This window comes from Pocillopora damicornis, chromosome 2 (assembly GCF_964200805.1).
Source record: "Pocillopora damicornis chromosome 2, jaPocDami1.2, whole genome shotgun sequence".
In the NCBI taxonomy this organism is placed as follows: domain Eukaryota; kingdom Metazoa; phylum Cnidaria; class Anthozoa; order Scleractinia; family Pocilloporidae; genus Pocillopora; species Pocillopora damicornis.
In genome coordinates, this window is record NC_142671.1 from 4,040,291 (window position 1) to 4,059,017 (window position 18,727).

Genomic DNA, 18,727 nt, shown 5'->3' on the forward strand with positions numbered 1-18,727 from the left:
TCAACTGAAGTGACATTTTAAATTAACAATTCAATGACTGTTTATAGTAATATTTATGGAAATGAAACCTACCTGGCTGACATGTCCAAGGCTGCCAGTTTCGAGGGTTAAAGTAGACTATAGATTATCACTTTTTGGTTAACGGTACTTTAACCAGATTACAAATGTACTGGATACCGCCGAACTTTCACTCAAGTGTTATCAGTAATTTCGCCCAAAAGGAAATGAATGAAGGGGAATCTCACTTTATGTACATGTACTTGAAATTCGTACCCTTATCAGCGTAAAAATGTTCGTTGATAGCCCTATAATGGAGTAAATGAAGGGAAATTCGATTTTATGTACTTGAAATTCATATTCTCTTATTAGCCAGAAAATGTTCGTTGATAGCTTTTTAGTGAAGTAAATGAAGGGGAACCCCCGTCGCATGTACTTTAAATTCGTGATGTTCAAATGTTCGTTGATAATTTTAGCCACATAATTATCAACCAATTTTCATATCTGACTTTTTTTAAGTAGCCTTACTTGGGTCCAATTTTTCGGCTTCTTTGTTGATCCACAATAGTTCATATTAGAAAAAGGTGCAAGTGAATACATGAAATTGACCTGGTAAAATGCGAGGGTCATTTTTTAAGTCTTTTAAAAATATTGCTAGAGGCAATTGATTCTTGAGATACTGAAAAAGAACAGGAACGTAAATTAATGAGTTAAAAAGTTACTTACTCAAAAAATAGGTCCGCAATGCGTACTTGTGTGGGATTTCATTGACAAAGTGTTTGCAAGGGGTTTTTGAGCGGAAGCAAACCTGTCCCTCACCGTGAGTCAACTGTACTACAGGGGTGATATTAGGCCTGGAATCAACGGCCTGAATAGTAATTTTTGGGCGGGAATTATTTGAACAAATACAGATTCACAGGAGAGATCTGGGGAATTAACTTATACTTTTATCAAGCAATATGCCTTTCCCTCCCTCCCTGGAAGCTTTTTGGCGTGTTTTTGAACGTTTGGTAATCGTCTTCAACAAATAAATTACCTCTTGGTGGCTTAGGCTATTTATTTGTTTATACGGCAATACTGGAAATACTTGGAGCAGTAAATATTTTCGTAACAGTCATTGAAAAAAATTGAAAAAATTTCTGCTACTACTGTTTAACTCGTGGATACACGATAGCGTAGAAACGAGTTCTTGTGGGCGCCCTGCGATATGCAAATTAGCGTGGACTCTTCGTAATTAGTCGTAATTAGTCGGCTTCGAACTCGAGATCTATCCTTCCGAAGAAATAAGTCCAAAGTCCTGGCGCTATTATTATTGCACTGATCGTTGCGATATTTATTGTCTTTACACGCCTGTTTCGACATTTACTATAATGAAATGGACTTCAAATGTTTCAGATTAGTGCTATGATCAACTTAAAAATCAAATTTGAAGGGTCTTCGAATCGTCCATGCGCTAAACATAACGAGGACCAGCGAGAATCACGAAGACTTTGTGAGTGACAGCAAGCTGTTGACACAGAAATTCCCACGGAAACATATACCCATGACGTAAAAAAATGGTAATTTGCAGCATTATTTCTTTCTACGCCAATTTGGGTCTTTCCGTTGTAATCGTATCGTTTTGTTATTCTTCTATGCAAACGTGACTGTTTTGATGGTAAGAATGAAAGATGATCGCTTTCAAGAAGTCGTTGCCGAGCACGTGACTATAATCTGGCCGGTGTTGTCACTTGACGATCTTTTTCGCTGAAAATACAGGACGACTTCCTATTTCAAGGAATGCTTTTCCAATTAATTTCTATCGCATCGGTGTAAAAAAGTACAGGTATATGGGTGTTCTGAAAAACAAAAGGGAAATTCAAAACTACGAGAAATTGCGAGTAATCGGCCTCTTCTGCTACACGCGGGTTTTTTTGGTGTAACATGCGTGTGTTTCCCATAAGTTACAAGCACTTTACGCACGTGGGAATGCTGCAATCACGAATTTTAGATTACGTGAAAGTCACGCATGTGGTTGTTTGCTCACTTCACTAATATGTTTGTTTGCTTGTTGTTGTTTTTTTTGGTATCCTGGAGTATTTCAGGAGGGGTTGCAGACTTAACTGTGGAATAATTGTTTAATGCAGGGTTTTCAATTAAGGTTGCAGTTAGAAATTAGCCAAGATGCTAAAGGAGCTGCCTTGAAATTTCAAGACTGTGTGTTATGTAGTTTATTTTTGTCTTTTGTAAATGGTTGTTAAACTGGACAACTCTTAGAAAGATGACTTCAAACTTAATTTTTAAAGGCCTGTTCTGGTACCAAATGAATAAGCAGCATTTCCTTATTAATAGTTTTGCGAGTTTCTCATTACAAATTCCTCTGAAAAAAGGGAAACAACTCTTTTCATAACTATTTACTGCTTTCTTTTGTTGCTCTCTTAACTTAAAAACAATGTACATCATGATAAAGTAATTTGTTAGAGGACACCGTGAAATGAGGCGCAAACAGCTTTATGATCTGTGAAATATGTTGCTAAAACATCTGCTTGTATATCAATGTTAGATATATTTGTATATATATGATCAATTACTGTGTTGTTGTCAGTTGTATAAGTTGATATGAACTGTTTGTAATGGTTATCCCTCGCTAGTAAATTATACAAAGGTCTTCTGTCTGTTTCAACAAGCCAATTTATATTAAAGTCTCCAGTAATGTTATTGTTATCTGGTGAAATGTTATTTAATACCTCAGTTATTGCTTCATAAAGTTGTCTTACAGGCACGTTTGGGGAGTGATATATCCCTATGATTATTCAATCCAAAAGACTTGCTAACTTAATTACTGTTATTTCAACACCATGTATATTGTGACCATAGGGGTATCCAGGTAAGTATGGGATTTTACTGTACACAGCTGTACCACCATAAGACCTTGATCCATTGCTGGAATTAAGGTTATCATTACGGAAGAGAACATAACCAGTAATGTCATACATGTCATTATTATCTTGAGAATTAAATCTTGTTTCTGTGAAAATATTGATATCAGCACTTAGATAAATTAAGTCTTTACGTATATCTTCTATGTGTTTGTGAAGAGACCTTACATTAAGATAACACAGTTTAAGAAGGGAAAATGTTATGTCATGGAAAGGGGAGATGCAAAGCTTAAGTTTTGCAGTTGTTCTTAATCTCTCCATCTGGATTAACAGCAATCTTGCTTTCACACAAATCAGAAATATATAGGCCTTCTATAGCAGTCACTCTACTGAGTCCCACATAATGTATGTGTGGAATAGTATTTCTGGTACTAAAATCCACAACAATTCCCCTGTCAGTATCACCTTGTGACCTGTGAATTATTTTTGCTGCTGTGGGATGCAGTGGAAATTGTTTTCTAACAACTTGTGCTGTTCTGTTTCTACCTACCGCAAACTGTGTAGTCACAGGGTTTACTGGGGTCCATGTGTGTTCAATTCCTTGTACATACAAATGTCTTTTTTCATTCCTTGTTTTCTGACCTACATCTGAGTGATCAAATTGTACCCATACAATACCAGATGGTTTGGTTTGTTGATGTAACTGAACTAGTTTAACAACATTTCCAGCACCATTTGTCATGTCATCTTCAGTTCGTACATTCATGACAAGGTGTGTTCTTTCACCCTCAGCAAGACAAAGGGTTGAGGCTAACTGTTTTGTTTTTCTTGGATCATTGGGTATTTGTCTTAGTATTTTGTTTCTTAGCTCTGGAGAAGAGATAGCTCCAATAACACTATCTAGAGCATTTATTGTGAATTTGTTTCCTGTGGCTGCATTATGGGCCCTTTGATTAAATTCATCTACTTTGGCATTCTGTATAAATAAGTGAGGTGCATCTATTGGGTTGTTGATGTCTTCTTGTATAGCTCTCTTTAAGTTTTGCAATGTCAGCTACTGTGTGTTTACCTTTACGCAACCTATTGAGTAATTCCACAAACAATTTGCTGTCTCTTTGACCCATGATTTCATTAAGTTCAAACATTTTAAAGTGTTTATGCCATAAACTGGGAGAAAGAACAGCATAACTCTACATTTTTGAGGTCTTTGAAAATATAAGCATCCATAACAGATTCTAATTGGAATAAGTCACCAACAGCAATTATGCTCACACCTCCAAAATCCTCTCTACAGCCTTTTATATCTTTAAGCCTATTGTTTAGCTGCATTGCAAATTACCATTACCATTTCCTACCATTGAGATTTCATCAACAAAAATCAATTGACTTCTCAAAGTGTTTAGTCTACTTGAATCAAGCTGTTTGTAATGTCTCAGTGATTGATTGGCAGGAATGGCCAGAGTGCCATGAAGAGTGTTACCCTGAGAAGAGAAATGGCCGCCGTACGATACACTATGAAAAAACGCTGACTGGAATCCAGTCTTCACGGCTCACTGAACGCAAATAGAAACCACGTGACAAGCACTTCTCTCTCGTGGACAAGTAAATAAAGAAATAAAGAAATAAATTTCGCGGGCCTTGACTAAGTGTGGGAAATCCCACACAAAAACGGCTATGGATTCCCGAACAATTCAGATTGTTCATTGTCAGCCGTGACTTTTTCATCTACTGTACTACTTTCTAAGTAATTTTATGTACATCAACATGAACCTAAACCTCGTTTTTTACTAATCATGTTTCCTCGAATAAGTGCCCTGGCACTTATTTAAAGTTTCGGCTGAAAGGATGGGTGCTCATTGGAGGGAGGGCGTGTAATCAAGGGGTGTCTCTTTGGCACAACTATGGGACAAAACTAAGAGAACAGAGAACGCACACTAGGGAACTCTTCAAGCACATGGTGATAGAAATAACTGGAACGAAAAAGAAACTATTCTCCTGTTCTGAGTTCTCTGAAGTTAAAGCTCAAAAAGGTGTAAATTGAGTGGCAATAGAAACTGGTTTTCCGTGTATCTCTTCTGATTAAAAAAGTGAGGAAGGGTTTAAGGGGGATGATTACTTAAGCGGGACGCGTGGTTGATGTTATGGCTTAGTAAATGGGCGCTTAATCAAGCGAGGGCGCTCATTTCATGAAATTCTGTAATAAATTTTTTTCGGAGTTATTTTGGCACCGTAAGCGCTTTTTACTCCACTCTTTATCATAGGAAATGTAAACAGATGGTATCACTCGCAACCAAAACATAGCAAAAAAAAAAACGCTTACCTAACTATGTCAAACATTGCAGCCGCTGATTCTTAGCCAGAAGCAAAGAAAAAGTTACCGTCAGAGTTTTAGGCGAACAAGGAATGAGTACCTCACACTCCTCTATGCGTTTTGTAGGCGGTACATGCGTGTTTTTCTGAGAAATAACCGTAGAGTTACATAGCGTACAATTCTGACATGGGATCGATTGCGTGACTAATAGTCACGCTCTGAAGGGCATGAATACTGCAGTCACGAGATGCTCACATGAGGAGAGTCTGAACTTCAAGCCGCATGGCATTGGAAGACAATTTCACTCACAGTAAACTGAATTGTAAGTCACTGTTATGGAGAAGTGTTTAGTCCAATGCCTCTTGCTCTTATCCGTTATTTCTCGTACCACATGTTTCCAAACCGAAATATCTTACAAGATCCGCGAGTATGTGCGTGAACATCAACATTCGCTGTACGCTCGACACGATCCAATCGAAGAATTCACATTGGAACAACCACTGGATCACTTTGAGCCGTCACAGAAGACATTCAAACAACGTTACATGGTAAATACTAAGTACTGGAGAAAGGAAGATGGACCAGTCTTCTTGTACATCGGAGGAGAGGGAAAATTATCTCAAGCTGATATAGACTATGGTAGGATTAATCTGTTTCAAAGCTATATTGAGCTCTGGTATTTTTCCAAAACTTCCGCCTAAATGCATGGCATGTTGCAGTCTGTATTCTGCACTGCTAGTTTACGAGTTTTATTCAAAACTAGTCCATTATAAAACCTGAAAAAGGAGGCAGTGAAAAACTAGCAGGCTTTTGAAGCTATTCGTTTCGTCGAGAAATAATAATACTTAATTATCTGACTAAACGTTTATAAAGTAAACAATATGGTCTTTCACTTTGACTGCTTAAAGTGAAACTAAGAAAATGTCCCTTCAAGCTCCAGGTTATTACAGGTATCATTCGACAAGAGCGCTTCATTTTGTTACCCTCGTGTGCTGAATAGAGATTAGCTGGGACTTCCCTCAAAAGAGGAGTCAGCTTAGAGTGCAGTTTTGCGGGCGCCGTTTGACGAAACTGAAGGCATTACAGTCGCGAAAATGTCATGACATATTTTTCAAAGTAATGTCATGGGTGGGTGAGTTGGGGTGAGGGGTTCAGACTCGGGTAGGGAGGGAGGCTGTCTACGGAATTGTCTTGTTCCTGAAAATTATTTTTCTATCAAAGTAGTATACTCTGGAAATTTTTTAGGGAATATTGTGGAACTCGCTGAGCAGCATGGTGGCCTACTCTTTGCGGTGGAGCATCGCTATTACGGTTTAAGCACTTTTGAAGACTATTTAGAAACAGAGAACCTCAAATATCTTTCAAGTCAGCAAGCGTAAGTAATGTAAGGATAAATAAGCGGTATTCTGTGAAAATTACAGTTATCCTAAGCAATCACCTTAAGCAATCAGTGTATCAAGTTTTTCCCTCCTTAGAGCTTGAGTTTGATCGCTATCTAAAGCTCATACTTTGAGCTCGATAATTCTATTACATTTAAAAGTCGAGAGCAAACGAATAAAATTTTATTATTTCGAAACGACTCATCTGTTTGAGGGCTGTTGGAGACGTTCCGAATTTTTCATGGAAGCAAGGTATACTTAAATAATACTTAAATAAGTTACTGCACTGAAAAAGTTGTCATTCCATAGAAAACCACTTTTCCTACTGAGAAAGATCCATACATCCCGAATGTTTCTCTACAGGTTGGCAGACTTGGCCGAGTTTTGTGTCTTTGCCCAGAAGATGTACAAACTTACTGACCTGAATCAGTGGATTGCATATGGCGGTTCCTACCCGGGCAATCTAGCAGCTTGGTTCAGATTAAAGGCAAAGTTTCTTTACATTCTCCTCCCCAAGACTAATACTTGCTTCTAGTTGACCTTTTTTGCATTGCCGACCTAGCGGAGAAAATTTATTCGACTACGCACATCGGTTTACAATTTTTAGAGTTGTGTGTGCCCCGCTGTGCAACTTAGAAATGGCGTGGAATTTAGAAATATGGGAGAACAAAAATGTTACGGCGGACGCAACTTCGCTGCACATCGAGAACACATGAACAGCACTGGGAAAGCAACAGGTTACAAAGCAGATCGAAGACTCACGCATTACAGAACATTAGCCCCCCTCTAAACTGGCAGTTAAAAATATAAACAATTCTCATTTCTTCTAAGTGGTTCATCATCATTTGTGTTTTATTCCCACACAGTATCCTCATCTTGTGATGGGAGCGGTTGCGTCATCAGCGCCCGTGCAGGCAAAGACAGACTTTCAAGACTACAACAACGTAGGTTATCTGACTTCTAAACTTTGATGTTACCAAAAGTAATTCAGTTATTGTTGGCCGACCGCATGACATTTCAGTGAGATGTGTCATGGCTAGTCCAAGCGGCAATTTTGGGGCCAAATACGAACGAATACGAGCAAACTAAATGGAATGGAAAGTTAAAACTAGAGCTCGATTGTTGGTTCCTGAAACCCCACACAAACAAAAAAAAATATGTAACGAAAAAGATATCGAAAGGAGGCATGTCTGTAATAAATGTACAAGCAATACTTCCACCAGGAACAATTGCTCAAATAATTTTCCTCCTTCTGAACAAAATTTCATGTTTAATTGACGATTTAACGACACATTGAAGCTGAGAGGTGCGAAAGCTGGCCAATCACTCTGACACCACTGCGGAACTTGGACCGATTTCGGTATCTCAAATGAACTAAGAGCTGCGAGTATTAGGAACTGTTTACAATCACTTGGGTCAATATTATTATCCAAAAAATCTTTTCAAAACTTGCCTAGTGCAAGGTATCTTTTTTAAGCGAACGTTTTTAAAAAACAAAAAATCGCTATTCAGTCCGTTAATAATCTTTGTAACCATATGTCCCTATCTATCTCTAGGTTGCAGCTGCAAGTTTCGCGTCATTCCTTGTTGGTGGGTCTGTGCAAGTACGTTTTGAATGGTTTAAAACATTGTAGGATGGATTGTGCAACACGACATACTATAATTTAAATGCATCAGCCCATTTCAGAAATATAAAAAAAATACATCAGTGTGTTTTACCATACCCGAAGCTTGGATTGTGTTCAAATCAAAAAGAAAGGTTATTGCTTCTCCAGCGCACTTGCCGCGCGAGATCTTTTCCTGTTTTGTACAGGTATTCCGATGATTTCGGGTGCAATTTCGAAGTAAATTTTTTCAAAGACTAACAAATTTGTGGTCTTTGAAAAAATTTACAAGTGCTTATTTATTCCAAAATTGCACCCGAAATCATGTGATTACGTATTAACAATATACATGAAAAAATACGAGATAGCTAATCAAAGCGGCGCATCATCTGTTATTATTTATGGCAAACCCTGCAAGTGACCTTGTGCGTTCGGTCAAGACAACCGCGTACGATCAAAACAATAATATAAAATTATATTTTCACATCTCAAAGGCGCACAAAAGTTTAAAGTCCGGCTAAACAGTTCAAGGAATTGTTCAGTCTGATTTGTTACTTCCTTTCACCGAATTAACCCTCTTCTGCATTGAATTACTTGAAAACTGCATTTATCTCAATCAATCAGAACTGAGTAATTTTTTAATATATCTTATTAGGTACGATATACCTTGAGTTAGGTGATGTCCTCTCGCTTTCTTTTGCAGTGTCAAAACAATATAATGAAAGCCTTCGCCCATGTGGACCAGCTGATCGCCGACAAGGATTACAAAACTTTAGAGCACGACTTCTTGTCATGCAATGATATTTCACAGCCGAATGACACTTGGCTGTTTGTCGAGAACCTTGGTAGCGTTTTGGACGGAATTGTGCAGTACAATACTCAAGCTTCTGGTTTCAACATAGCATATGTGTGTCAATGTATGACAAATTCATCCCTCACTCCTTACCAAGATCTTGGTTATGTGATACGTGTAAGGATATTTTGGTATTCTATTTTAGCGGCGAATTTCACTAACTTACATGCTGATGAAATGTTATTTTGCTTTCTTGGAGGTTTCCAATACTCTCGACATCTCGATTCTCGAGAGCAGATGATCGTAAACTATAGGCTGTCCGATTGGACATTGTTGAGCATCACTTGATTAAACTTGATCCCTTTTTACGTGGAGATAGCACTAAAGAACCCGATTAGATTTTAAAATTCGTAGGTATCATTCCCCGTTCGATGGACTAAGTGTTGACAGTGAAGAGCGGTTACTTTCTAATCACTCCTGACTGTTACGGAGGAAGAAGGACTTCTCTGTTATAAAAAATGTTGTTGTTATTCGTAGTTTTATAGATAAATGAACGTGTAATCGTTTGTCTCACGATGTAGATTCAGGCTATCAATTGTTTTGATCGGTACAAATACTTTCCATATTCATTAATTTCTAGAGTATATCTTTGACCTTGTATGGAATGGTTGTATTTTTGCAGTACTATCTAGATCGTGTGGGACTTCGCTGCATGAATAATAACTATACAGCATACTTGGAAACATTCAAGAACACAACACAGGACCCAACGGGCTCTTCAATTTTTCGCCAGTGGACCTACCAAACTTGTACTCAGTTTGGATACTGTAAGTTCCAGTTGATTAGTTACCACAGATTTCTTAAGTTTGCGGATTCTGTTCTTAAGCGCCGCTCTCGCTAAGAGTGTTCCTCTCGACTTCTACTCAGAAAAAAGGTTTCTTTGATTTTTTGCCCATGAAAAGGGTTTAGGAGACATGTTTAAAAAAAATTCACCAATTTGTACGAAAGAATTCTAAAAATTAAGGCGTTAATCGGTCTAAAAAAGTATATCAGTACATAATTTATACCCTTTATAAGAAGACCTAAGATGATCCTTAGGCGTCTCACATTTATAACGCTGATAACAGTCACTATTTAGAAAATTACGCCTGGTCTCTGCCACTACGTCCACTTTACTCGCACAAATAGACTACAAATGTTCATTTGATTATCAATGTTGCATCTTGTTTTAGATCAAACATGCGAGAAGAATACCAGCTGCATTTATTCTAGAATCCCACACGACCTTGCTTATGATCTGGATACTTGTCTTGAGGCTTATGACATCCCTGCTCAGGATGTTTATGAAAAAGTTGCATTTACAAACGCTTACTACGGAGGAAAAACGCCCAAAGGCTCAAAGATTGTTTTTGTAAACGGTAAGAGATTTAAAGTTTTAGATTATGAAAGGGATCCGGGAAAGCTCATTAATGTTGCGTTGTTGTTGAAGGCTTCAACAAGTTTTATCGAAAACCGAAGCATTAGTCATGAAATACATCTGTTATGTAAAAGGCAAGAATTACTTCTAAATTTCTACAATGTAATCAAAATATTCATGCATTTATATAGCGCATACGAATGCTCTAATACACTTTACAACAACAGGTCTTTCTGTTAGTTCTCCAGGACCTATTAGTACTCCTGGGTAGAGAGCGCAAGATGTGAGAGTGATGTGTCTATTGGCCCTGGAGAGAGAGTCAGTATACTAAATAATTAAGACAATTGTTTTTGTTCCGTTTTCCGTTGCAGGATCTATAGACCCTTGGCATGCATTAAGTGTCCTAACGAACCAAACTGCAACTGAAGTGGCCATTTTTATCAATGGCACCTCCCACTGTGCTAACATGCTTCCTGATTCACCTGATGACCTACCCGCCTTGCGTGAAGCTAGGAAGGTTTGATACAGTTTATTGCTATCACACAGCTTAAGATCATGCGGTTTTTGTCTACCATTCACGCAGAAAGTAACCTATTAAGTGTCTACGAAGGTCACATTCTTTGTCTCATTCTGCGAATATCCTGTAATAGTTTCTGAATTTATCCCTCTTGGAAGAATATCCCGAAAAAACCCACGCTTATTTGTCATCTTTACGAACCGCTTTTAATTTAAGAACGAGGTAAGTTAATTATAATATGCAAGAGCTGTGTAAAATCTCTCTTTTATACAGCTTTTATCATGCTTTCTATGAGTAGTATCGTGACCAGTCTCTACCATTGGCCAAATAATCTTTAGTGGCAACCAGTAACCACTAAAGCACATAGGAGGCAAATAGAAACAAGTGGTGGCTTTTTATTTCTGTTTTTACACTGAACGACTTATTTGACGACAAGAATTTGTTCACGACCCTCATAGATCAATTTTTTACTTTTATTTTCAGCAAGTTGCAGCAATTATCGGCGAGTGGTTGGAACCTAGCCGATCCACTTTGGATTAATCATGTTAAGCCGACTGATATCGTTTATCTCCTGATATAATAGTTACTTTCTATTCAACGAAACAGAAATCATGATTTTGTATCTTTGAGAAGTAGAAGTAGGGTCAGTTGAGTCTTGGGTCGATCTTTGCAACTTTCCATTGTTCTTACAATTTAAGCAGCCGGAATGGCAACTGACAAGATAATTGAGTTTCATCAACTGAGTTGATAATGTAAATTGGCCACCATATAGAGATACTAAAGCTGATGCTTTTCTCATAAGCCCTTCGGCCTTCGTTTTGTCGAGGGGCTAACGATCTGAACGTCAGGTTTCGAATCTCTTTATAAAGGCCAATTTACAATTACACATTACAGTTTCTTTAGAAAAATACCTCCTCTGAATACCTGCTGAACTGCGTATTTATTGAGAAAAGTCAACATTGAATTCCATTTCAGGAGCAAAAATTAGAAGCACCTCTAAAATGGTGGCTAAAAATACAAACTAAATGTCATTTTCTCAGGCGATAGAATATACAGCCCCAAATTAGGATAAGCAGCATTTCATTTCTACGCCTACAATATTACAGTGAGCGTATTGTTGTTTCAGTCAAGGAAATGTAATCGTTAATATTAAAATATCGTATAAATTTGTCTTGTAAGTACAAACGAACCTGAATTAAGCGGTCACCCTGCAATCAGCGGTCGGTTGTCAAAGTGCCCCAATTTTTTCCGCTCTTGTACTTTAATTTAATTTCCACCTCTATTTGTTGTAATCTCTTCCACCTGTATTGAACCGTCTCGTTTAAAGTGGAACCACTCATTTAAAACTGAGAATAATTTCTCAAATAAAGTTACTACATGTGGTTTATCTCCCGGAGTCAATGTTAGTACTTGAGTTCAAATGTCCTCAACCCATTGCAGGGGTTTGACTTCTGACTGTTAAGACAAATTTTATACTCATGGTTTGGTTGGGGTGTAATAATTTACAGAGCTCTAAACACCAAAAAAAAAAAAATCTTCATTACCTCAAAGATGTCTCAGTTTTTTTACACCAACACTTTATGAGTATAGACCGTTTTAGTGTGTGCTTTAGATTCCCATCCAAGTTAAATTACTATTCAAACAAAGCATATAATTTTATTCATTATAACAGCTTTGTCGTCACCGTCAGGTGGAGATCGGTTGGGAGTTTCGATAGAAAGCTGCTTCCTATATATGTCTGCATTGCATTCAAGGGCTTCATTGTTCAAAGGACGTTTCGAGCTCAACCAAACATACTCAGAACCAAACCTCTGCGACATGTGGACTGAAGATGATGGAATAGCATTCATCGAAAAAAAAAAAAAAAAAAAAAAAAAAAAGAGGCTTTCCAATCTCGCTGTCATAGCCGTGCTTCTAAGAGCTGTTTTTTTGGCTCTATGATTGATCTTTCGGGGAAAAGAAGCTTGTTTGTAGACGAGTGAAAACCAAAAAAAAAATTTAATCTTTCTTATCCCTTTATTCTTCTAACCCAAAGAAAATACATTTTTTTTCATTTGTGATGTGTCAGTAATCTAACGTGGACATCCTTTAATTGTTCTTCATATTTTTCAAAACCCAATCTTTTAGGTGACGCACTTTAGCGTAAACTCCATACTTGTTAGGCAACGCGCAACCGTATCCCCAGCTGGTAGCGCCCTCGAGATACCATTTACCATTGAATTCACACACCATAGGTCCGCCACTATCACCTTGGCAGGCATCAATTCCTCCAATGTCAAGACCAGCGCAGATCATGGACTCATGAATGTTTGAATCACCGTAGGCCCTCTTACATTTTGCTTCAGAAACGATTGGTACCGAAGCTTCTTGAAGGTAATCTGGCTGTTCACCCCCGCTTTTTAGCGTTCCCCATCCTGTTATATAGCATTTCTTGTCTGGCATTAGGAGCTGGTTTTCGTCAGGCAGACATACGGGTCTTGCATCTGGGCCGATCGTCACACTGTTCTTCAGTTTAAGCAGCGCAATGTCGTTCTGGAAATTGTTAGGGTTGTAATCCTCATGCTCAAATTTTTTCTCCACTTCTATTTCTTCCCCGATGTCCGTAATGCGGTGAGCACCCATCCTACAGAGCAATCAAAAGTGCATGCTTTAACAGGATGGACCTTATATGAGCAACACGTGCATCTAGGAGGCCGACGATCGATGTCCAATATGCAGATTAACAAAACTAATAAGGAGAGCTGGTAAAACTTAACCGCTCTTAGTTTTACTCGGTTTCCTAGCGGTTGCTAAAGTTAATTACCCCCGCGTTATTCTCGCAAGGCAGCTCGCTACACAATGGACAAATGTACTTTATAGACATCACGTGACATTGATCAAATTTCACAGCTTCATAGATTACCATATTCAAAAGATTTCATACGCGCATGATGCAGAAATATAAGGGCTCTGTATAGCCATGCATTAACTAAGCCTCCAGTTACATTATAGTGGCACGCGAGTTTTCTTAACTCAATGATCAGTAACGCCTTAATAATTGGCTCTTCTAAACAACTGGACTGAAGCATGTAACCAAAGGATACTAATTAATTAAAAGGGCAAACCCGAATAACCTCTGAAAAGTTAACATTCTTAGATCGAATTTGCTGCGCACTTTTTCATAGTTCCTTGCATGTATTTTCTGAGGTTGGCGGTGAACCTTTTTATTCGATCTTGCGAAACAATGAATTTTTATTTGGGAAACCTTGTTTTGAGGGCCTCAATCTAGTCTAAAATGAGCAATCTTAAATTTGTCGTTCTTTAATTTCCATACTCTTCCACCACTCTGACTAATACCATATTAATTTTTGTTCAAAATTCAGTCACCAACCTTACAACAATGCGATCCTCTGAAGAACCATAAACACAATGAGCGGCTGTCAACACCCAGTTTTCTTCAACGAGAGATCCTCCACAGAACTGGCTTCCACCACGGGAGGCTAACATAGCTTGCCATGGCCAGCTGCCCTTTTCGGCCGTTTGACCACCAACTATACGTGACATGGGTGGCTTAATCCCGCATTTGAGGGCTAATTATTGAATGAAAAAAAGATGTCCATATACGTTAATGTCATTAACTGCAAAAACACAGAGAGACGCTTATCAACGAAATATAATTTATACACAGCACTTACATCCAAACTATGTATTAAAATACTGAACGAAAGTGTTAAATTTTCTCTATTTGAAAGCTGTAGTTTTGGTGTGGTGTTCGGAAAAGTCTAATACCAAATCAAACAACGCGGTTGCTGCGTGTTCGGTAATTTCACTGCTTCTTTGGCAAATAATCATCAACATTCAGGATGTATACCTGAACTTAATTTTCACTTTTTTCTTGGTACTTTATGAAGCTACGTAGTTTAATAGGAGATTCTATGGCAGAGGTACAGAGATCACAGATACACCTCAGGGCCAGTTCATGTAAGACGTCAGGCAGGAGACGGCTGAGAAGAGGGCGATTAAAAAATGAAGTTACACTTTTCCTCAGAATTTCCTGAGTAACTTAATGTGTTAACCCTATCTAACGGCGCCAGATCTTTACCAGTACTACACGTGAATACAGCACTGAGTCCCAAGTAGGCTTGTGAATTATTTGCGGGTTTCAGCGTCGTTATTTAATTTTGCATGTGAAGGTGTAACTTTTGAAAGGTACAAAGTCTCAAAAAGTATATGCAGAGCTATTGTTCTGCTCAAACTTTTTTCGCTTCATCTTGGTTGCGCCACTGTTAGGGAAGTCATCGATATTTCCAGGAAGAATTGTTCTCTTGAATCATACCTGATGATGATCCTCCTCCTGATGACCCACTGGATGTAGTTGCTAAGGGAGGGGTAGTGGGAACTGTCGTCGGAACTGTTGTTGGTTGTAAACGAAAAGAAATGTTTCTTTAATGAATAAGACAGATAAAGCTTAAAAATATATCATGGGCCTTTAATAAACTCTGATTCTGGTGCAAACTTTACATATTTAATAAAAAAATTCCACCAAAAACCGTCACAAATGAAGTTTGGAAACAATATATTCATTCCAACTGAATTCATTGGACTACAGATAAAAAGGGAAATAGAAAATTTTAGGCTGTGATATTTCGTGCAAAGTTTTGCATGACCTTAACACGTTGTTCACCATCCTACTTTGCTGCTTCATACGTTGGAAATTTAATGGGAGAAAAAGGTCCCTGAGGCTTGGCCATGGTTTTTCCAAGGGAAATGGGGTCACACTGTGTTAAACAGAGGGTACTCTCCAGATTGTCATTTCGACCTCTACGCCGTGTTTTACAAAATGTCTTGATGCGTTAAAAACAAGGGGGCACGGGCACCCCAGGACCGCCCCTTAGCTACGCCCCCTGGGCCCGGTCTCATGAATTAGGTTACCTTCAAGACAATTTCCCCACTGTCCGTCCCTGTCATAGGAATCCGTGAGACTACACCATTCTCTATTCCAGCCATAAGTAGTACAACCATAAAACATATAACCGTTGAAAATAAACGGAAAATGGCAGCATTTCCCGTTCTCAGTCACACGACTGCAATCTAAATTACAAAAGATAAAAGTAACACAAGAAAAAAAATCAACGAAGTACCCAAACAGTAGGATTCTTCCGAAAGGGTAGGAACACAAAATCTCTCAGAAATTTCGTTTCTGTCCCTTAAATCCTTTGGAATATGAGAAATTCAATCGTTAGCGCATGAGTCAACAAGAATTCTAAAGGACTGATGTGGGTGGTTACACTTGATAACGTAAACAGTCTCTATGTTCCATACAGTAATACTTTCTGAATGTTACAATGAAACTGCCTTTCGCGAGAGAAAATAAGGTCTTAATAAGCTTTTAGAATATACAAACCATTTGCAGTAGAGAATGCAATCGCCGTAAGCAATAAGATTGCTGAGATCTTCATCTTTTGTTTCATTTGAGTGGGTTACGTTGGCGGATGAGAGTAGGTACTATTAGGAAGAGGGATAGGTTTTATAGCTTTCGCTCACAACTTAATGGATAATCGGTATGTTCAGTTTGTTTGCAGACATTTCCGATCTATTAGCATTGTGTACCTACATGAGTGAAATTACCCCTTGCCGCCACTCAAAGATAATGGGTTTGATTTACTGGAAGTACGTTTATCAAATAAAAATCGCTCGATGTTCCATAAGCGGGAATGGGATAGTCCGAATATTTCTTGAACAAAAAGTGAAGATTCTTATCACACCATTTTGGTTTCAAAGGCCTTTAAGTGAAAGAATATGGTTTGAGCTCTTGGTTATTTTGATTGCTAAGATGTGTTAATCTTCACATATCAGAATGACACTCAATTAAAAATGTTTGTTGCATTTAAATATCATCAAGGTTATGTTAACATCCATTTTTAAAAATCGTGGTCCATTTGAGTTTTGCTTGTATTTTAGCCTTACTTATTCACACGTTTTCTTCAGCTTTGTAAACAATGCTTAGTGAAATATTCTGTGTCTGTCCATTTTCTTTCATGAACTGGCTCTTTATTTTGACTTTCTCTTCATTTCTCCATTTTTCTTTTATATTTTTGTCATTGTCTTTTCCTGAAACAACACTGACTTAGCCTGTCTCTGCAACTTGTGATTCAAAAATCGCGGGAAGAAAAATTATACCAAATTATAACTTTTGTTTAAAGTAATATCAAGACTGAAACAGTATTTGTCTTTTAAACTGAACAAACATCATTAGCAGCCAGTTTATTTCTTAAAACTCCAATCAAACATCTGGATATATATCAAACATCGGAAAAATGTGTCAAGTGTCTTACTCCAGGAAGCTTCATTTTTCTGTCTGTAGGAGAAAGGCAAAAATAACAAAATTAAACTGAGTAAGTTTCAAACAGGACACAAATTTAAAACGTTTGGTTCCAACAGAGTGAGTATCATCCAGGATCGATGGACGAGCCAAGTAAAACACTTATTGTATAGGAAGCTGATCATATTTTTAATAACCATTTAAATTTTAGTGAGTGTGTTTTTAAGCGCTACTTTTTATGACTTGTTTCATTTACTCACCATTCAAATATCCGATGTGAAAAGTGTTTGTTCTGTCAACAAATTAATATATGAAAATTTTGCTTTTGCTTTTCCAAAATTTGCATTTAAAACCCGAGCCGTTTGTGAACAAAAGGAAAGAGGCATGCCTTTGTTTTTCTTTTTACTGCAACCAAGATAAAGAGTGGAGGGTGGGGTTCCTATTATGATCATCTTTATTGTTGTTGCTATTATTATTATTATTATTATTATTATTAATATTATCATTATTGCCGTTACTGTTACCATTACCCCTAACCATTGTAATTGTTGTCCTTATCATACAAATACTTGCTTATTTTGAGGGTGGTCACTTTTTTTATATCCCTGTACATTTACTTATACGTATATTTCTGACCAGTTTTTGCAGTGGCCTGCTGTCAGTTTTTCAAGTATTGAATCGAACACTTATGTTTTCACACAATGACTTTTCCGTAAGGACTTGCAGCTGTATGTTAAGAAGAAAAAAACTTTAAGTAAACAGTAAATTCATGTATTCCTAGTAGGCTCACGTTTTTGCCATCCTTGTAAGCATCTGATCAAACAGGCAGTGCCAATCTATTGTTGCTCTCTTTGATGGTGCTTCGTATTTTAACGGGATGTTTACAATTGATAATGGACCTTCCCCTAACATAACATCACGTAAAACCCTCTAAACATTTTAAAATCACTTTTTTGTGCGATTTTGGATTATTAAGGCTACAATTTCCACTTGAAGGCGACGAAAAACTGTTTAAGGGATCGTTTACACTACTGATGAGGACAGCGAAAACCCATGAAAGGTCCATCAAAGTCACCAAATTAGCTCTTTGAGAAAATCGCTACGGCTTAAGGACATTAGATATGTCGTTCAACTGCAAAATGTTAGAACTTAGTTTCATCTTGCTTAGATCTAAGAAAATAAATAGTTAGAAAAGAGCGTAAAACACAGGGCTTAGCCAAAAGAGCTGCGACTATTTTTTAATGTACCAAGACTTTCTAAAGGTCTTAGGAAATGATAGATTTTCAAAATATGAAAATTATTGAAATGCTATTTCAAACTTGTCAAAATCTTTTTCAAACAAAAACGGAGCAGGACTTTGCTTTAAATCTTGGATTTCTTTGATCCATAACTAGCAGTTCACTTCTGGTGCTAGTAAAACAATCCTTCGTTTAAGGAAAGCTCTCTGCCTATGTGTCCTCCAAACGATGTTATACGATCGCCGAGTGCGAACAGGGCGTTGCTGAGCATTTCCAACTATATAACCTGGCTTTTTCTACAATACAAAGGTG

At 37.7% G+C, this 18,727-nt stretch overlaps 2 protein-coding genes across 2 annotated transcripts; one reads left to right on the forward strand and one right to left on the reverse strand.

Moving 5' to 3' along the window:
* Positions 1-5,396: 5,396 nt before the first annotated feature.
* On the forward strand, positions 5,397-12,263 carry LOC113674602 (thymus-specific serine protease). The gene is made up of 10 exons (XM_027191088.2): positions 5,397-5,805; positions 6,412-6,541; positions 6,909-7,032; positions 7,412-7,489; positions 8,102-8,149; positions 8,853-9,119; positions 9,625-9,769; positions 10,175-10,360; positions 10,731-10,876; positions 11,360-12,263. Exons 1-10 carry the CDS (start codon positions 5,502-5,504, stop codon positions 11,414-11,416), a joined length of 1,485 nt encoding a protein of 494 aa, XP_027046889.2. The 5' UTR covers positions 5,397-5,501; the 3' UTR covers positions 11,417-12,263.
* A 610-nt stretch (positions 12,264-12,873) lies between these two features.
* LOC113674606 (chymotrypsinogen A) lies at positions 12,874-16,415 on the reverse strand. Its single transcript, XM_027191092.2, has 5 exons — positions 16,260-16,415; positions 15,788-15,946; positions 15,192-15,266; positions 14,247-14,445; positions 12,874-13,499 (listed from the first exon to the last, which is right to left on the reverse strand). The coding sequence occupies exons 1-5, from the start codon at positions 16,324-16,326 to the stop codon at positions 12,965-12,967; spliced, it is 1,035 nt and encodes a 344-aa protein (XP_027046893.2). The 5' UTR covers positions 16,327-16,415; the 3' UTR covers positions 12,874-12,964.
* Positions 16,416-18,727: the final 2,312 nt, after the last annotated feature.